General features: G+C 55.5%; 6 protein-coding genes and 1 non-coding gene across 7 annotated transcripts; 2 read left to right on the top strand and 5 right to left on the bottom strand.

The window, feature by feature from the left end:
• Positions 1-398: 398 nt before the first annotated feature.
• CYME_CMP329C (putrescine aminopropyltransferase) lies at positions 399-1,388 on the bottom strand (the record flags this gene model as incomplete). Its single annotated transcript, XM_005537896.1, has 1 exon — positions 399-1,388. The coding sequence occupies one exon, from the start codon at positions 1,386-1,388 to the stop codon at positions 399-401; it is 990 nt and encodes a 329-aa protein (XP_005537953.1).
• CYME_CMP330T lies at positions 906-4,168 on the top strand. The gene has a single exon (XR_002461538.1). It is a non-coding gene; the product is annotated as a hypothetical transcript (transcript).
• A 79-nt stretch (positions 4,169-4,247) lies between these two features.
• Positions 4,248-6,302, bottom strand: CYME_CMP331C (hypothetical protein; the record flags this gene model as incomplete). Its single annotated transcript, XM_005537897.1, has 1 exon — positions 4,248-6,302. The coding sequence occupies one exon, from the start codon at positions 6,300-6,302 to the stop codon at positions 4,248-4,250; it is 2,055 nt and encodes a 684-aa protein (XP_005537954.1).
• Positions 6,303-7,180: 878 nt separating this feature from the next.
• On the bottom strand, positions 7,181-7,870 carry CYME_CMP332C (similar to fibrillin; the record flags this gene model as incomplete). The annotated part of the gene is made up of 1 exon (XM_005537898.1): positions 7,181-7,870. The coding sequence occupies one exon, from the start codon at positions 7,868-7,870 to the stop codon at positions 7,181-7,183; it is 690 nt and encodes a 229-aa protein (XP_005537955.1).
• Positions 7,871-9,601: 1,731 nt separating this feature from the next.
• Positions 9,602-11,503, bottom strand: CYME_CMP333C (similar to ubiquitin carboxyl-terminal hydrolase 10; the record flags this gene model as incomplete). The annotated part of the gene is made up of 1 exon (XM_005537899.1): positions 9,602-11,503. One exon carries the CDS (start codon positions 11,501-11,503, stop codon positions 9,602-9,604), a length of 1,902 nt encoding a protein of 633 aa, XP_005537956.1.
• A 274-nt stretch (positions 11,504-11,777) lies between these two features.
• Positions 11,778-12,119, top strand: CYME_CMP334C (DnaJ homolog, subfamily D; the record flags this gene model as incomplete). The annotated part of the gene is made up of 1 exon (XM_005537900.1): positions 11,778-12,119. The coding sequence occupies one exon, from the start codon at positions 11,778-11,780 to the stop codon at positions 12,117-12,119; it is 342 nt and encodes a 113-aa protein (XP_005537957.1).
• A 907-nt stretch (positions 12,120-13,026) lies between these two features.
• Positions 13,027-13,464, bottom strand: CYME_CMP335C (box C/D snoRNP and U4 snRNP component Snu13p; the record flags this gene model as incomplete). Its single annotated transcript, XM_005537901.1, has 1 exon — positions 13,027-13,464. The coding sequence occupies one exon, from the start codon at positions 13,462-13,464 to the stop codon at positions 13,027-13,029; it is 438 nt and encodes a 145-aa protein (XP_005537958.1).
• Positions 13,465-15,712: the final 2,248 nt, after the last annotated feature.

The following is a 15,712-nucleotide window of genomic DNA, read 5'->3' on the forward strand; positions in this document are numbered from 1 at the left end:
CCGTTTCCGCATTCGCCATGTTCTCGGTTGTGGTTATCGCTGACTTGAATCCCGTTCAGAAACAGATCCAAGTCCATGGGTGTACGGCTCACAAAAGCACCGGTTCCAGCGATCGATCGACCGGCTGACGCAGCATCTATTCCGAATACGGCTCTGTCGACATACGGCATAAGCGGCTCTGTGCGGCAGCTACACGAGCACCCTGTAGTTCACTTGCAGGCGAATGCGATGGATCCCTCGAACACGCTCAAGACTGCCATACGTTCTGGAAGGATGACCGGTGTGCATACGGCAGCGTGGAACCTTGCGCTTGTGGCCTGCCATGGAGCGCGACACCGATGCAGCTGCCGCGGACGCCTACAACACCATCCCAGGTGAGAAGCCTCTGAACATAACGCTCAGCTCGCCTCCAGCGGATGCTGGAGCGCTCCAGCAATTGCTTTTTCAACGAAAGGTGGCAGAACGAAGGCAGACTCGTGCATCTCGGGACTGTAGTAGCGCAGGTGACGTTGCAGTTTTTCACTGGGTCGCCGAGCCGCGTGTCGTGGTCGACCGCCGTTGCGCCATACCGTTCCCTTTCCACAGAGCAGGAATCCTATCTGGCCACTCGGATAGGTCGGAACGCTCGCTGAAGCGTACTCAACCACATCGAAGATATTGCGAAGGATGCGCACAACACTGACGATGAGATCAAGGTGCAACCAAAAACTCTCCCCCTGAACACATGCAATGCCACCCTCCCGAAGAGCGGCATACATCGATCTGAAGAAGGGTTCCTGATAAAGACTTTCCGCTGGACCCAGCGGATCTGAAGAGTCCGTGATGATCACATCAAACTGCGACTGATGCTGTTGCATGAAAGCCGCTCCATCCATGATCGCGATCGACACTTTGGCGTTGGTTCCATCGAGTGCGCCCCCGGAAACCCCTGGTAGATAGTCCCGACTCACTCGTATCACATCTTCGTCCAACTCGCAAAGCACAACTTTTTCAAGCATCTTATCCACAGCGTCGTGTCGCAGAACCTCCCGCAGCACGCCGCCGTCGCCGCCGCCAACCACCAGCACCCGCTCGGGTCGCGGGTGTGCAAACATCGGCAAGTGTGTGATCATCTCCTGGTACGCAAACTCGTCTCGTTCTGTGACCTGAATAGCTCCATCGAGAACCAATACACGGCCGTGTGCTCTGGAGTCAAAAACCAAAATGTCTTGGAAGCGAGAGCGCCCCTGGTACAGAACGCGCTGAACCTCCAGTGCCAGCGCCTGCCCCGGCCACAGGGGGCTTCGTTCCATGAACCAACCTCCTTGGATACATTCGACCAACTCACGGCCATTTGTAGCGGCTGAGTCCCGATCAGCATTAAGCGGACTAGGATTTTGTGTATTCATCTGGTGTAGGTGCTCCCAAAGCGGAAACGCTGGATGCGTTCCAAGCACGTGCTCCTTAGCGCAGCAGCCGCTGCGTACGTCGTACCGAGGCGCCGCACGCCGTTGCTGCTTCGGGATTCCCGGCAGCGATTTGCGTTCGCGGCATATGATCGTCGAAGCAGGCGTCAGCGGTCGCTTGTTCATGACAAGGAGGCACCATATGTCGAGCTGGCGTCCGTCAGGGCCTCGTACGGGCGCTGCCTGTACCCGAGAGCAATCACGGATCCAGCGGATCGAGGTAAGATGTATCGATTTTTCAGTATGAAAAAGAGCAGTGGCCTTCTTCTCGTATTGTCGGGTATGAGTATGCATCCACGCAATTCAGCTACGATTCATCCACGTCTCCGTATTGCAAGGAGCAGCAATCCTCTTCTCACATTTTCGGGTATCATTAGGCATCCACGCAATCCAGGCACGATTCATCCACGTCTCCGTATTGCAAGGAGCAGCAATCCTCTTCTCACATTTTCGGGTATCATTAGGCATCCACGGAATCCAGGCACGATTCATCCACGTCTCCGTATTGCAAGGAGCAGCAATCCTCTTCTCACATTTTCGGGTATCATTAGGCATCCACGCAATCCAGCTACGATGCATCCACGTCTCCGTATTGCAAAACGGTTTCAGCCTCTGCGGTTGCGCTGCCGCATGTTCTCCGTCGATGCTTCAGCGGCGCATCACTCTGAAGCAATTCGACATTCGGTTTCTCGCAGAGGGTGTGTGTAGAGGCGTGCCTCTACCCGTTTTTCATCGAGAACCACACACTTTACTGCCGGTCGATCGGAAGCTCTCCATGATATGGATCCAGGGCGCCGCCGACGAGACGGTTTCTACCGTCTAGTGGAAGATGAGGAGGCTGGCACCGGCCAGTCGACCGCGGTGCGCTCCCAGAGGGGAAACGCAGGTGCGTCTCTTCGCCCCGGAGCTTTGGGTTCCGTATGGGTCGCTGTTCAGGTGGTGACCGTGGGTGCAGTGCTGGTGCTTTTCACCACAGGCATCCTGTACGGTGCGCAGCGGCTCTGGTTAGAGCCACAGATGAACGCTGCGCACGGCAAGCTGGACACGGCAGCAGAGGCGCAGCTGCGCTCTGCCCTAGACGTAAACGCGACCGTTGTTGAGAACGCTCGCCAGGCGGTGCTCTTCACACCTAGCGCATGAGTAAGTACGCCAAGCGAATGATGCGGAACTATATACCTTATCTACATTGACGGAGGTTGATTTCTTACCGAAATCTTCGATGAGGAGCATACCAAGACTCCTTGGCTGACGCTGAGTACCAGAGACTAACCGGACCCGAGTGACGTGGAACTCGCTCACAACGGCGAGTGAGCGTCTCGCTAACTTAAACAGGCCTTGGGGAGGTATCCGGGAGTTCGCGATTTCACCACACGGGTTTTTGTGTCGAACGCATGGAGGTTCCAACGCCCAGTTCGTCGAGATTTTACGCCCGGCAAACCGAAGCTGGAGTTTTACGCAGAAGGCGGTGTGCTGCTTCGACAGGTGGACATCGACCTCCTGAACGCTGAGCAGATTGCGCTCGTTCTGGAGAAACATGGATTCCCACGAATGCCTCCGTGATCGTTGAATAGCCGCGAGCACTGCAACGTGACCATGAAGCGGCTTCTATAAAGGCGCGCTCGCCGGGGAAGCGGCTGACCCGTTCCAGTGCTTGGGGCAGCAAAGGAACGAAGGGAACTTTTTCGGTTCAGGGAAGGATTATCATTTAAAGGACTAGAGACGAGTGCCGGTGTACGCAGGCGATGAGCGACATTCCTGAAATAACGCGGCGGTCGCACCCGCATATGCTATAGAGTGTCCGGGGGGCGGCGCCCGCCGATATCTCCACCAGATGTCCCTCGGTCCATTGTCCAAGAACAAGCGCATGCACGCAGATTCAGCGCTCAGAACGTCGCCAGGTATGAACTTGTATCCCAGGAGACGTCAGTCTCCACCACAACGCCGTGGTTCGCAGGTGATAACGCCGCTGCGGGCACCGTGCACACATGCCATGCACCGTGTGTGTCATGGGTGCACGTCAATAGTGCTGGCAGGTGATGCGCTCCTGGTGTACAGCACGCGACACAGGCCGCGGCTGATTGAAGCCAATCGATGTGGCGCTCGTGCTTTTGCATGCTGGAGTTCACTGGGGTCTACGCTCGCGCCTCTGGGACGTGCGTTCCGAAAAACAAGGATATGGCGGGGCCAGTTGGAGCTTGGTGCAGCTGCAATACCACGCGAAACATCCGAGGAACATGGTGTCCTGAGCTCTGCTCTCCAAGTATGAGAACAACATCTTGATCGCCACGATTACGATGTTCTGGGAAGATATCACATGAAATTCGCTCACGCTGTAACTGCTTTGACGGATCCTGCCTAGCAGTTACGATGCGACAACACTGGCGCGATTGCGATTCCATTCCTGAGTGCAAGAGATGGATGCATGTACTGACCAGGAATCCGCCGAATGCGAATTTCGTACCGTGTTCAGGGAAGCAACCATTAATATACCCTAGGCGCTTGCAGTGCCCCGAGCAACATACTACATTCGCAGAGGTCCGTTCAAACGGCCTTTTGGATTCCGAACTTATCGGGGTCGCGTCCTGCGGCATTGAAAGCGTTATTGCGGGCGCTATGCACGGAAACAGAACGCTTTCGCCATAGACAGGCGAGCGTCAACGCGAGCGGTCTTCAGGGACACTGCGCATGATGCTGTTTGTTTGCACGTGCGCCATAAAACGGCATCCAAGCGGAGAAATGCTACGGCCTCGATCACGTCATTGTAATGCCCGGAAATCCACTGGTCATTATGCAGCATTTTGATTAGCCATGCTCGATTCGCCGTCCCGCGGCCATATGGGGCGCTTGTTGAGCACGATGTGAAAGCATGGTACACGGAATGCCGCCGCCACAAACGTAATATTGTCCGTCCACATAGAGAATTCGACAAAGGCTGTCCGAAAGCTGGGCGCCAACTTCAGATCCCTGCCAAGACGCTTCCACTGGGGACGGATTCAAGGCAGATGGCGGTTCCCGTTCAACCGCGGGTGTCGATGGATATCCCTCTGTCCTGGGTGACGTGGCAGTCGTCTCTGTATCTGTGGGCAGGTGCGTGAAGAGGCGTCTGTTCTGAGGCAATGGAATTCCTCTCGCAGACGTCTTTGACTGCGAATCATCGGAGGTAAACGGTGTGGACGACGACGTCCTTCGCACGCTTTCATCCATAAGGTACTCGAAATCATCACGTTCACCGCTCCTATGCCGCGCAAAGGCGGTACTATTCGTTGATTCGAGGTCCAAAGCCGATGACGCGTTTCGAGAACCTTCAAGCCGTTCTCGGTGTGCTTCCAGGTATACCTGGGGGTCACTTAGAAGAAGATCCACAGGGTCTGCTGGGAGATTTTCAACAGGTCCACGCCAGTCCTGTGAAGCGTATTGTTGCTCCTCCACGATTTCCCGTGCGATATCCGCGAGCTCTCTCTCAATCAATGCATCCATGGCACAATGCGTTACGTAGCTGAGATCCACCATGGATCGCCACCATGGCGCTACCAGTCGCCCGGAAGCGCTGCTCGTATTTCCGGATGCGTCGACCTTACAGAGCCAGTTCAACAGGACCAGCGGCAGATTCCGCAAAAAAACTTGGTTGCATTCTAAGCGGGCGATGGCGTGCTGGCCCAGTTGTTTGATGGCTTCGTGAGATGCCGCCCCGTCCAACTCCGCATCCCAGGCAAAGGAGTGATACCTCTCTTGCAGTAGCAAACGTGTATCGAAAGCGCTCCGAACAAGAGCCCTTGCTCGATCCAATAGATGTTCCAGTGTGGGCGGATTTGCGTCCCGTATGGCAAGTTCTTCGGCGGGATCCTCCAATGCACGAAGCTCGCGCAAAAGCGATCGACATTGAAGATAGAAGCGAAGCACCAGCTGTAGGCCTCCGTTTTGGCACCATCCGCCGTTGAATAACCGCCACAGGAAGTATGCTTCTGTCTGAAGTACACCTTGCTCATAGACGGCCGCGTTGCTGAGCGCTCTCCAGGACTCGGCTACCGCCTCCCGCGCACGGTCCCGACTAGGGTGCCGGTTGCAAAAGCTACAAGCCTTGAGGGTCGCTAGGGCCCAGGCCCTGGGTAATGCCTCTTCGAGTTCCTTTTCTGCTCCAGTTTGTCGAGTGAATATAAGCTCAAGGAGAACGGGCTCCGCGAAGAAGCAGTCGATAAGTTGCGACAGCTCGGGTGTCGCGTTCGGAGTCACCTGGTCCATAGTTTGTCCTTCAGCACTGACGCCAGTATCGCTTTCTGTTCGTTTCCAACATTCCTCTTCGGCTACCAGGAAGCACTGCTGCAAGAAACGCCTCGCGCGTGGCGACTCGCCGCGCAAAAAAGGCGACCCCGATGGTACCGGGCGATGCCAACGACATGCCCACCGCTTTTGCCGCAGTCTACGCTGTTGTGAACATTCCTGGAGAGCCCTGGAGAGCTTGAGAATCTCAGAGGAATCGTTACCCAAACCTGAACCCTTACCGAGCGGTGTCAAGGAGCGGCTCTCGGGGAACGTGCTCATACCAGAAACGATATCCAGTGAGATTGTGCTTTTTCTTCGCGTGCTCGACGCAGAGCGAACGCGCGTGTTGCTCATCCTTATCGTTTCGGGGGATACCTCTGGTTCGATTCTGACAAGTTCTCGCGCAGCGCAAAACTCTGGCTTACTGACAGTATTTACGAGGCATGTCCAGGAATTATTATTCGAGGTTGAAAAGCGTGCGAGATGTATGCAGCACATACTGCATGATTTGAAAGACCAGGTCCCGTGCTCTGGATCTGGGGCTAGACTGCGTGAACGAACGAGCCCAGAGACGATGGGTGTTGAAAAAGCGAGCATGGGAAACCTCTTTGGCCTTATGCGCTTTTGTCAGCTCCATCGTGGTTGTGCTTCCACGTTACGTGCACCAGAGGAGCAGAAAGGCTCCCAGTGATCGGTTCCGGGGCTGGACCATCCGAAAACGATATAGAGGTCCGCAACATCCGCCAATACGCATGCAAGAAAATTTTCCGGACCCGATTACATTCACTTAGTCTCGTGAGCGCTAACTCGCTGGGAACACAAGTCATCTGGGGGCATTCATTCGACATGGAATTCGAAACGGACAGCGCTTGCACTATACGCATCCCGTTGCGAGAAGCCCCATCGGCTTTCGAGCAGGCGCTCGGGTCTCGCCCTCGGAGACGCGACAAACTTGACGCCGGTCTCAAAGGCAAAACCCGTACCCCAACGAACACCGGGGTGTTGCGATTCCCAAATGCACGATGCCGCCGCCACATGCCTACGTTGATTATGCGGATGACTCTGAGTTCGGGGAACATTTTCTTGGCGACGCAAGCTCGCAGCCTGGGTCCGACGCGAATCCTGCTACCGCGTTGGTTTATACGCCGGTTCATTGTGCTCAGCGGAGTGCGTGGGATTCTACTGTACCAGTTCTTTGCTTTACAAACGCAACAAATAGCTAAACCCCGTTGATCTTATGATGCTGATGATCGCATCCGTGCCTACCAGGACGGCAGTGCGAGCGTTACCCTTGCAAGCGCTGACACGAAACGTTGCTCCGAGCTCCAGCAGAGACATCCATCCTTGTGATTCGTCTCGCGGTTTGGGAGCCAGCGTAGGTACGGAGGCCACGCTATCTCGATTCGCCCAGATTTCACGGCAAGTCTGAGAATCAAGTGACGGTCGAGCACGAACATCATTTGACGTGCGACAAGCTAGTCGCGTAAGAGCACGAAAACATTCGCTAGATTGCCTCGAGAGATGCGCATATCCTCATCCAAATAGGTGATGTCGAGCCATCCCCGCGCCCTCGCCGGCGCTGGAACCCGAAGCAGGCCAAACTGGAACTGTTTGAACTGAACACGAACCCGACGGGGCGGCTCCGGCGTGAATACTGCCTGGACCCGGTTCGTGAGAAGACCGAACAGCACGCGCTCTTCGTTCACAACTTGGCCGCGTTCCACGTATATGGTTTGATAGATGCTGTTTCGTAGAGGGCGTGCGATATTCGGTCGATCCAGCCCCAACACGTTCTTCGAGTTGGTGTAGATGAGGCGCCAGCGACCGTCCAGAAGCGGTGACTCCACAGGCGTTCGCGTCGGGTTCATCGCCTCTAACGGTTTGATGTACTTTTCATCCAGCTCTTTCGCGAACGCATCCGAATACCCTATACGTCCCATATCAAGATCCTTCACGCGTTCAATTAGATCCGCTTTCGCCTGCTCCAGGGTGGGTGTGTTCAGGAAAACTCCCATGATGAGCGAGCAGCCCGGCTGCGTCCACAGCCGTAAACGAGCTCCACGCGCCCGAACACTGAGAGCCTCTCGCTGACGCGTGAGCGCGCATAGTGAAGTCTTCGGAAGGTGTGCGTTTCCAGCGAAAGCATGGCTAGCAAACGCAAACATTCTGCAGCTGTTTGTATATCACGAAAAGTGAACGAACCGCAGGTTGATGGGGTGCAACGAGCCTTCGTGAACCCGCGCTCGAGATGCTGCAGTTGACGCAGGCCGCTGGTGCATCGGGCCTCAGGCGTGGACACAGAGAATGGTGTACAGTTTGGGATTTTAATGGACACAAGTATACCACCCGGATAGCGATTCTCATCTGCGACATTCATTAACATATGGGTTTCCATGCTACTGCACGCTCTGAATGCGCCCTTTTTACCGTCGTTTCCTACGCACTTGTTCGCTAAGGGTCCTTTTTTGCGTGGTTCGTGGCGTTCACTCGGACGGACACTCGTCCGCCGCTCGACGCCCTACTCCTTTCCGTATGAGAAACACGCCTGCAGAGCTAGCAGAGGCCGTCAGCACAGCCTGTGCAGCGCTAGAGAGGGAGTTTCTAGCACTCTCGGCGCTTCTCAGTCGTAATAGCGACCCGTTCGCAGAAGAGGTTCCGTATGAGCTCTTACACGAACAATACAACACGTGCAAAGAAATTTTGCGAAGGCTTCGAAGCATGTTGTTCGAGCAGATCTCCGAATCAGGAACACTTTACCAGCACATGCAGTACTTGTGGCTCGCGGAACAGCAACCAGAGGCAACCGGCAGCGCAGCGCTCGTCGCGCAGCGCTCGCGTCTGGAGCAGGTGCTTCGTGGGTTTCGATACGTAACTGGGGGCGCCAAACCACTAGCCTCTCATAATGTTCAGGAAGGATGGGATGCTTCTGGTACAGTCGAAGTGCACAGTAGTCGTCTCAGTGCCGCAGTGGCCGGTTCGCGTGCTGCAAACGCCCAGGGTTAGCGTCTCGCCAAACGCCCTCCCGCGTGTACCGAACAAGGCTCCTGTTCATGTCTGGCTGCCTTTCCGGATAATGCTGTCGTGCAGTGTGTTTTCATAGCGAACGCACAACGAGATAGGAACATGCCAGAGAATCGTCTAGTCGTAGTCGTACCTGATGGCCTGCCCCAGTGGACCCACCAGAGAGGATACGGTGCGCACAGACAACAGACGATTCAGGGCTACCACGTAAACAGTAGGTGCAGGTTGCCCTTGTGCTGCACATTCCGTCACCCGTGTGCGTGGAGTCTATTTATCCCTGATTCTCGAAGCGTCCCGGACGCGTCAGCGTATTCTATTCCCCATACGCGGGACCTCACACAAGGCTTTATCACGCGTCCGCAGAAAAAAGCTTTCACTAACTGCGACTGCAGAATGCATTGACGCTTTCATGATCGTAACAATAGCGCCGGAAGAAGTACACTCCAGAAACAGCACAGATACGAAAGCGAATCCCGTTTCAGGCCACAGTTGTCGCTGACGAGTGGCAATGTCAACACCTGGCTGCTCTCTGCCCGTTGCGCCGCGCCTATGCCGTTCTGCACGAAACTGAAACCGAGTCAAAGCAAGCCAGGCCCTGTGCACGGTGTACAGCGCTGCGACATGAAGGCACTTGCCCACAAAGCGCCTTGGGTCGGAGCCAGCGTTCTCGAGCTGCGCGCGCTCCTCGGTGCATTCAAGCTCTAGAAAAGCCCCTGCTTGGATCATATGGCAAGCCCGCACATGTCGTTGTCATCAAGGTCATGCCTGTGTCAGTTTTGAGCTGTATGGAGAGCGCGCTTGCGAAACCGCTCAATTCATAGGGGATCGTTCTATTCCAGACGCGAACACGCCATCTAGGTACCCGTCCCAGGATCCTACGCATTTCTGTAAACCAAGACATACGCGGCACGCGATAGAACGGTGCTTGCGGACACCATTTGCACATCCTGGTCATCACACTGCCACCAGATCGCGTCGGCATCAACCGAACGAGTCAATCCCCGAGGGGCGTTTCGTGACTTGGACAACGACCATGTCGAGTTTGTACCGCTCGCCAGCACGTCTGCAATGTAGTGCCCGTTCGCCAAGTCCGTGCCCAGGTGTGTGATGACCGCCACCAAACGATACCGACGGGAACACGCCTCGCCGAGTTGCGCTTTTGGTACGGCCGCACTGAACCAGGATGCATTCAGAACGAACTGTGGCGGGAATGATAGCTCCTTGTGCAGCTTCTTTCCCTGACCTGTTCCGTCTGACGCCACGGAAAACCGTTTCAAGTGAATGATAAGCGCTTGCGGCAGGGGCGTATCCAGCGTGACGTGCTTCCGCAGCGGGTCAAGGTTGGCGGCTACGCGCGTTCTGGTCCGTGCACTGCTGTCGCGCTCATCGGGTGCTTCAAGGAACTCCGGTTCCATAAAGTAGCGGAAGGCGTCGTCCAATGTCCGAATCCGTTGGTCTTCGATATCCAAAGATAGCATGAGGAAAGGTTCACGAACCGCAGAGCGCTTAGCACCTGCTTTGCGCACCTCGCTCCGAAGCGCACCACCGAAAATGGAAGTGATAAACGTCTTTCGCACTTGGTGCGTTCGAACAATAGCGCTACGTCCTCGTCGATCCACGGTTTCCCACTCGGTATCGCTGGTGGCATCCGAGTCGGTGAGCGAAGGCGAAGCGGCGCGCTCCAGCGAGGCCAGCTTGCTCTTTTCGCCGAGCAGGGATCGCAGTTCCAGCAACTCACTGTGCAATCCGTCCAACATGATCATCAGTAGCTCCTGAGCGTCTTCCTGGTGACCCGAACCCACGGTAGAAGCTAATCGCTCGTTCTCCCAGAAATACGTTGGCCGTAGCATAGGTGCTGCGGCTCCGAAACGTCCTCGCTGGAGGCGCGTCTGCTGACATAACGCTTGCCACTCGTCGATGAGCCGAAGCCATCCAGCAACCAAATGGCAGTTGCACTTCTCCAAGAGATCCCGCTGAGTCGGGAGAAGCGCTCCAAGCGCAGTCCATGTTAAGCGGAATTCATCGATGGCCAGAAGCGCTTGCAGCACCGCATTCAGGTAACACGAATTCCCGGTGTTCACAAAACCGGGTCGTCTCCAGTGAGGATCTATGGCAATCGATGATGCGGCTACACTCGGTGACGGCGTTCTGTCGTTGGACACAGGGCACCCGTATTCCAGCAGCTGCAAGAGTCGTTCGCTCATCTGAGCTGGAAGCCCCGTGAACAGCCTTCCTCGACGATCCGACCCGGTGGCCTGATCGGCCTCGTCTATTCGCTTTAGCAACTTGCTCTCAGTCGTCACACTTGACTGGTTACTTTCATGGGAAGCGCCAGGTGCATCGGCACGAGCTTCGCCGCTCACGACGGAAGCCCAACGTAGTCGCGGTGTGCCTGCTGACACCGGCTCCGGTGCCGCTCGTGGGGTGCTTTTCGGGCTCTCACTTGAACGCAGCGGTACCACGGGGCTATTGGAGTTCGAGCTGTGGACCACTTCCGCAGGTGCATCCTTCTTCAAAGGCGACAACGAAGGTGTTTCCGTTTGCGGCAAAGCGACAGCTACTTGGCTCGGCGAAACGGCAAGCGTCGGCGTAGAAGAAGCGCTCCCCGAGCGCACCTTTACGGTGCCCGGGGCTTGATTCAGCTCTGGCTCCTGCTCACTCGTTGACTGTGATAAAACGGCTTCCGAACGTATGATGAGACTCGACCATTCACGCGCAGTTAGCTGGCCTAGGTACACGTGTGAAAACTGTGTCCAGTTTACACCTTTTCGCTCCATTCCGTCACCATGTAGGAAGGTCTCACACCTTGCCCGCACCCACGACAAAGTGGATCACAAGCTTTATATGCAATCGTTAGCGCTAAACTGTTACCGCTCCCAGGGCTGAGGTCCAGAGACCACACTCGAGTTCACGTTCTTTCGTCGACGTGTCCGAAGCGTCAGCGCTGAACAGTCTGAGCCCTAGCGGGCCGCGGCTCGTTTCGCACCGACTCCCGCAGCGCGTCCGTCTCGTTTCTCCGCCTAACGTCAAGAGGGTGCTTCGGAGCCGGCAATGGCGACACCGCTTTTAGCTGGTATTGCGGTTGCTGGCGCAGCTCTAGCTGGAAGAGCGGCTATACGGGCGTGGCAAGTACTGAAGACGGCGCCGGCTCGGCCAAAGTTTCCGCGTTCCTTTTTGCAGGGCGGCTTCGAGCCCACTATGAGTCGCACGGAGGCGCTTCACATTCTGGGGCTCAGGGAGGGTGTTCCCCGAGAAAAAGTACGCGAGGCGCACCGTCGACTGATGCGAATAAATCATCCCGACACGGGCGGAAGCGCATACCTCGCAGCAAAAGTCAACGAGGCGAAAGAGGTGCTGCTAGGGACGGGGCGCCGACCCACAGCCGGTGTGTAGAGTTTGGCGGTTCTGTTCGCTGCAACAGTACAAGATACGAACTTGTAGTCTGCTCGAGTTGGCAAGCATTGAACAAGTTTTGCTCGTTGGCGCTGTGCCGGGTCGATAGCGCTCGTCTGGGACACCGAGCACTCTGGCGTGCTTCTGGAGGTCGCGAGCGACCTCCAGGCACCTCTGGGGCGTGGAGCCAGCCACCTCGGTTGCTGCGCGGTAACTGCTGTTCGAAGTCTTTAAAGTACGCTCCGAGAGAGTTTTGCCTTTTTTTTCTGGATGCGGAACGATGATCTCGTGTTATGCAGTGCTTGCGCAGTGACAGTAGCCATGCATCATCCCGGGCCGAGATGTGCACTGCCGCGAACGACACTGAGCAGAGGTCCAGCCAATGAATTGCAATGCTGGAGATGGACTAGAATTTCATGAGAAAGGAACCTGCAGTTTACCCAACGGTACTGGATGTAAATTTCTGACATGGGGTTTATGTGCGATGAATGAATGATACCAGGGTCCGGCGTTGACATTCCCGGAGAGGTGCGGATCTCAGGCCCCTGAATCAGCCACGAGTGCTAGCTTTGTCTGCATCCGCAGCGCTCTCGCTGCGCTGTAATGTACCGTTCCTCGATGGATGTCAAAACGTGTAGCCGAATGGGCGTTGGTAGAGGCGTCTAGGGCGCGATGCGGCGCGCTTCAAGCGTTCGAGCAAGGCACGGCACCCTGGGTCGATGCTCCGTTAAAACAGGCTTGAGTGATGGCGTTCAAAGTCCAAGCCATTTCCGTGACGGCAGATGCCTTGCCTGTGAAAACTTGAGGAAACAGCGTCGGCGACGATGCGACTTACATGAGCAGGCCGCTGCCGTCTGAACCGCGCCGTCTCCTTCTCCGGTAAGCTTGCGCACGTTTTCGCCTGCTTTCAGAGCAGAAGCTGTTCGATCTTTGTTCGAAGCGCGGTGATCTGGTTCCGCAGTTGACTCATATCCGCCCGTAGAACCGCACAGGCGATCACTGGACGGGAAACGCCGCATGCACGTCCCAGCGCGGCTTTCGAGGGAACGAATACATACGGTACCGCTTTATCCTCTGCAACGAGCGGCGCTGAGAGCAGTATCTCCAAAGGTTGCGTATCAGCCGCGAGAACAACAAACTCTGCCAGACCGCGATTCATCGACTTGAGCACCTCGTTCAGACCCTTTTTGATCTGCTTATAATGGCTCGCTTGCTGGACAAGATCGAGTATTTCAACGACTAAGTCAGCAGGAGCGAACGGGTACGCTCTCGGATCCGCCTGATTCGGCGCGGTGACGACGTCCATGGGCCTGCTTGGCGCTTCAGTGGAGCTCAAAGGTTCCATGTGTTGCCACACAAACTTCACTAGCAGTGGAAGCCAGTGCGATGTTCAAAACTAAAGATTGTTCGAAAACCAGCGCAATCGCACCGTTGCTTGTCCAACAAGCGTCCTCGTTCACGAGTACTTGTGCCGAAAGAAACTTGGCTGCGGCCTTATCGGATACGGGACTCGCACCCGTCGCAAACACTCTAAGAGGGAGCAAGCCCTCGGTCGCGTATGATCCCAGTTGGCTCTCACACCCGTGACCCTTTCTTGGTTCGAAGAGCGCCTCTCAGTCCCAAGAAAAACTCGATCGCCCGCGAAGCAGAACAAAAGCGCCTTGAAGCACTCTCCGAAGAACAAGGAGAGCGTCTCCTGAAACGTTTGCCGCAGGATTGATGCGCCGACGGGTGTAGGGTCGGCTAGAGGCCCCGGTTTGCACACGATCCCCAATGAGATAGGGACAGTTTGGTAAATCAGTGACTTTTGTTGTAGATTATATGACAAGAGCTTCGCACTGCGTACGCTGCGCACTGGAGCAGCAAGCGAACGCTGTCCATGGACCTCCAAGGTACACGTTTGGACGCAACGCGTTCGCCGGGTGTCGGCTTACCTGCTGGTTGGTGTGGTGCAGCAATGCCTAAGGAATTTGACAAGTACCGAGATATCGTTTCAAAAAAGATGGATCGGGTGAATTTCCGTGCCCATGCACTGCGCTGAGCTTCATGCCGTAGGACGGCTCCTGATCTGACGGTAAACGCATTCACGTGGCATGCGCTGAACGCCCATCGCGGTATTTATCTACTTTGACAAGGGTTTGCACAGGAATACACGAACCAATAGCTGTGCAGGTGCAGATAATCATTTAGATATTAAACTTGATCCACTGTTTCACCCTTACTATTCATGGGTAGAGGTATCGGCAACTGCGAAAGCAAAAATAATCTTTTGCAAACAAGGTTTTGTCCTCTATATCATTCACACAGTCAGGGATAGCTGCTTTGCAGGCTGCAAGAGCAGCCTCAGGCTGACGGTCCTCCCTAGACTCTGCAGATATATACTCGCCAGGGTTGCTTAAGGCAGTTGTGGCAACCGCGCTTCCCCGTGAAGGCAGCACGTCCGTCCGATACAGGCGATACACCCAAGTCAGTGTAGGATACAACCGGTCCTCTGATGTGGGCGTACATTCTAAAGTTTCGCTCTCTGTAAACCATCATCCACAATAGCATTTGCAGGGTTTTTTCTAACTCGTTTCCCACGTAGAATCCACTGGTCTCGCCTGCTCCTCCAGCTTCGTTACCATCACTCGACGGATGTTGATGGCACCAAGATCGTGCCTGCTACGCTGGCTCAGGTTTCGTCAACGCTTTCCATGCAAAAGGCGCAGGGTATCATCTAAGCTCCGCTTACCATTCGGATCTCCTTCGCGCGCAACCTCGGTACACTCTTTACGGCGGTGGCACATCACTTCGGTCATGTTTTCAAGCACGTGCATCAACTCGCCGCCGCGGAAGGCTGCTCTATGGCGCGTTGACGCCTGCTTCATCGCTTGGTTCATGCTCTGGACGAGTGCAGAAGGCATCGCTTGATGCGCGCCCCCGTCTTGGTGCTCGGTGCAGTACCATACGAGCATCCGCCTCTTCTGGGCGATGCGCTCGGCGAGTACATTGTCCGTTGCACGCCCAAACGCAGGCGGCTCTATTGGATCGAGGATCTGTGAAACGTCAGCTTTTCCTTGATGAACCTATTACCTTGCAGAGAATCGAGGCTCAAACACACGCCGAGAAATTTCGTTGCGTCTACACTCTCATCGGGCAAAACGGTGATACACGCCCCGCAGGAAGCGATCGCTGCGATGGCTCAAGTCCGAGTCCAAGAACCTGCTCGATCCCCAGAGAAGAGACGTGAGCCTCTGGGAGCAAATCCCATGTGAGAAATCATGCTGCTGCCGAATGCCATTCCATTTATATCCATACAGATATCATGACAGATAATCCAACGACTAGGTGTGAATCCGTAAGCCGTTGTTGCCGCTGCACTTCGAATGTCAAGGCTCTAGACCTGAAATAAGGTTTGGAAAATCTCCATGCAGGAACAGAGCCAGCATCCCAGTGTTCCCTGTTTCGAGCACATTCTATCGTCGCCTTTGGAGTATTCCGCTCGACAAGTGCTGGTGCCTTGTGAGCGGGCGCTGCTCGCCGCATTGGACACAGACACGCCTAGCGTTGCTTGCTGACGTCACTGCTTCTGCTGCTGCAACTTGCGAACCGGG

Source organism: Cyanidioschyzon merolae, chromosome 16 (assembly GCF_000091205.1).
Source record: "Cyanidioschyzon merolae strain 10D DNA, chromosome 16, complete genome".
NCBI classification, from domain to species: Eukaryota; Rhodophyta; class Bangiophyceae; order Cyanidiales; family Cyanidiaceae; genus Cyanidioschyzon; species Cyanidioschyzon merolae.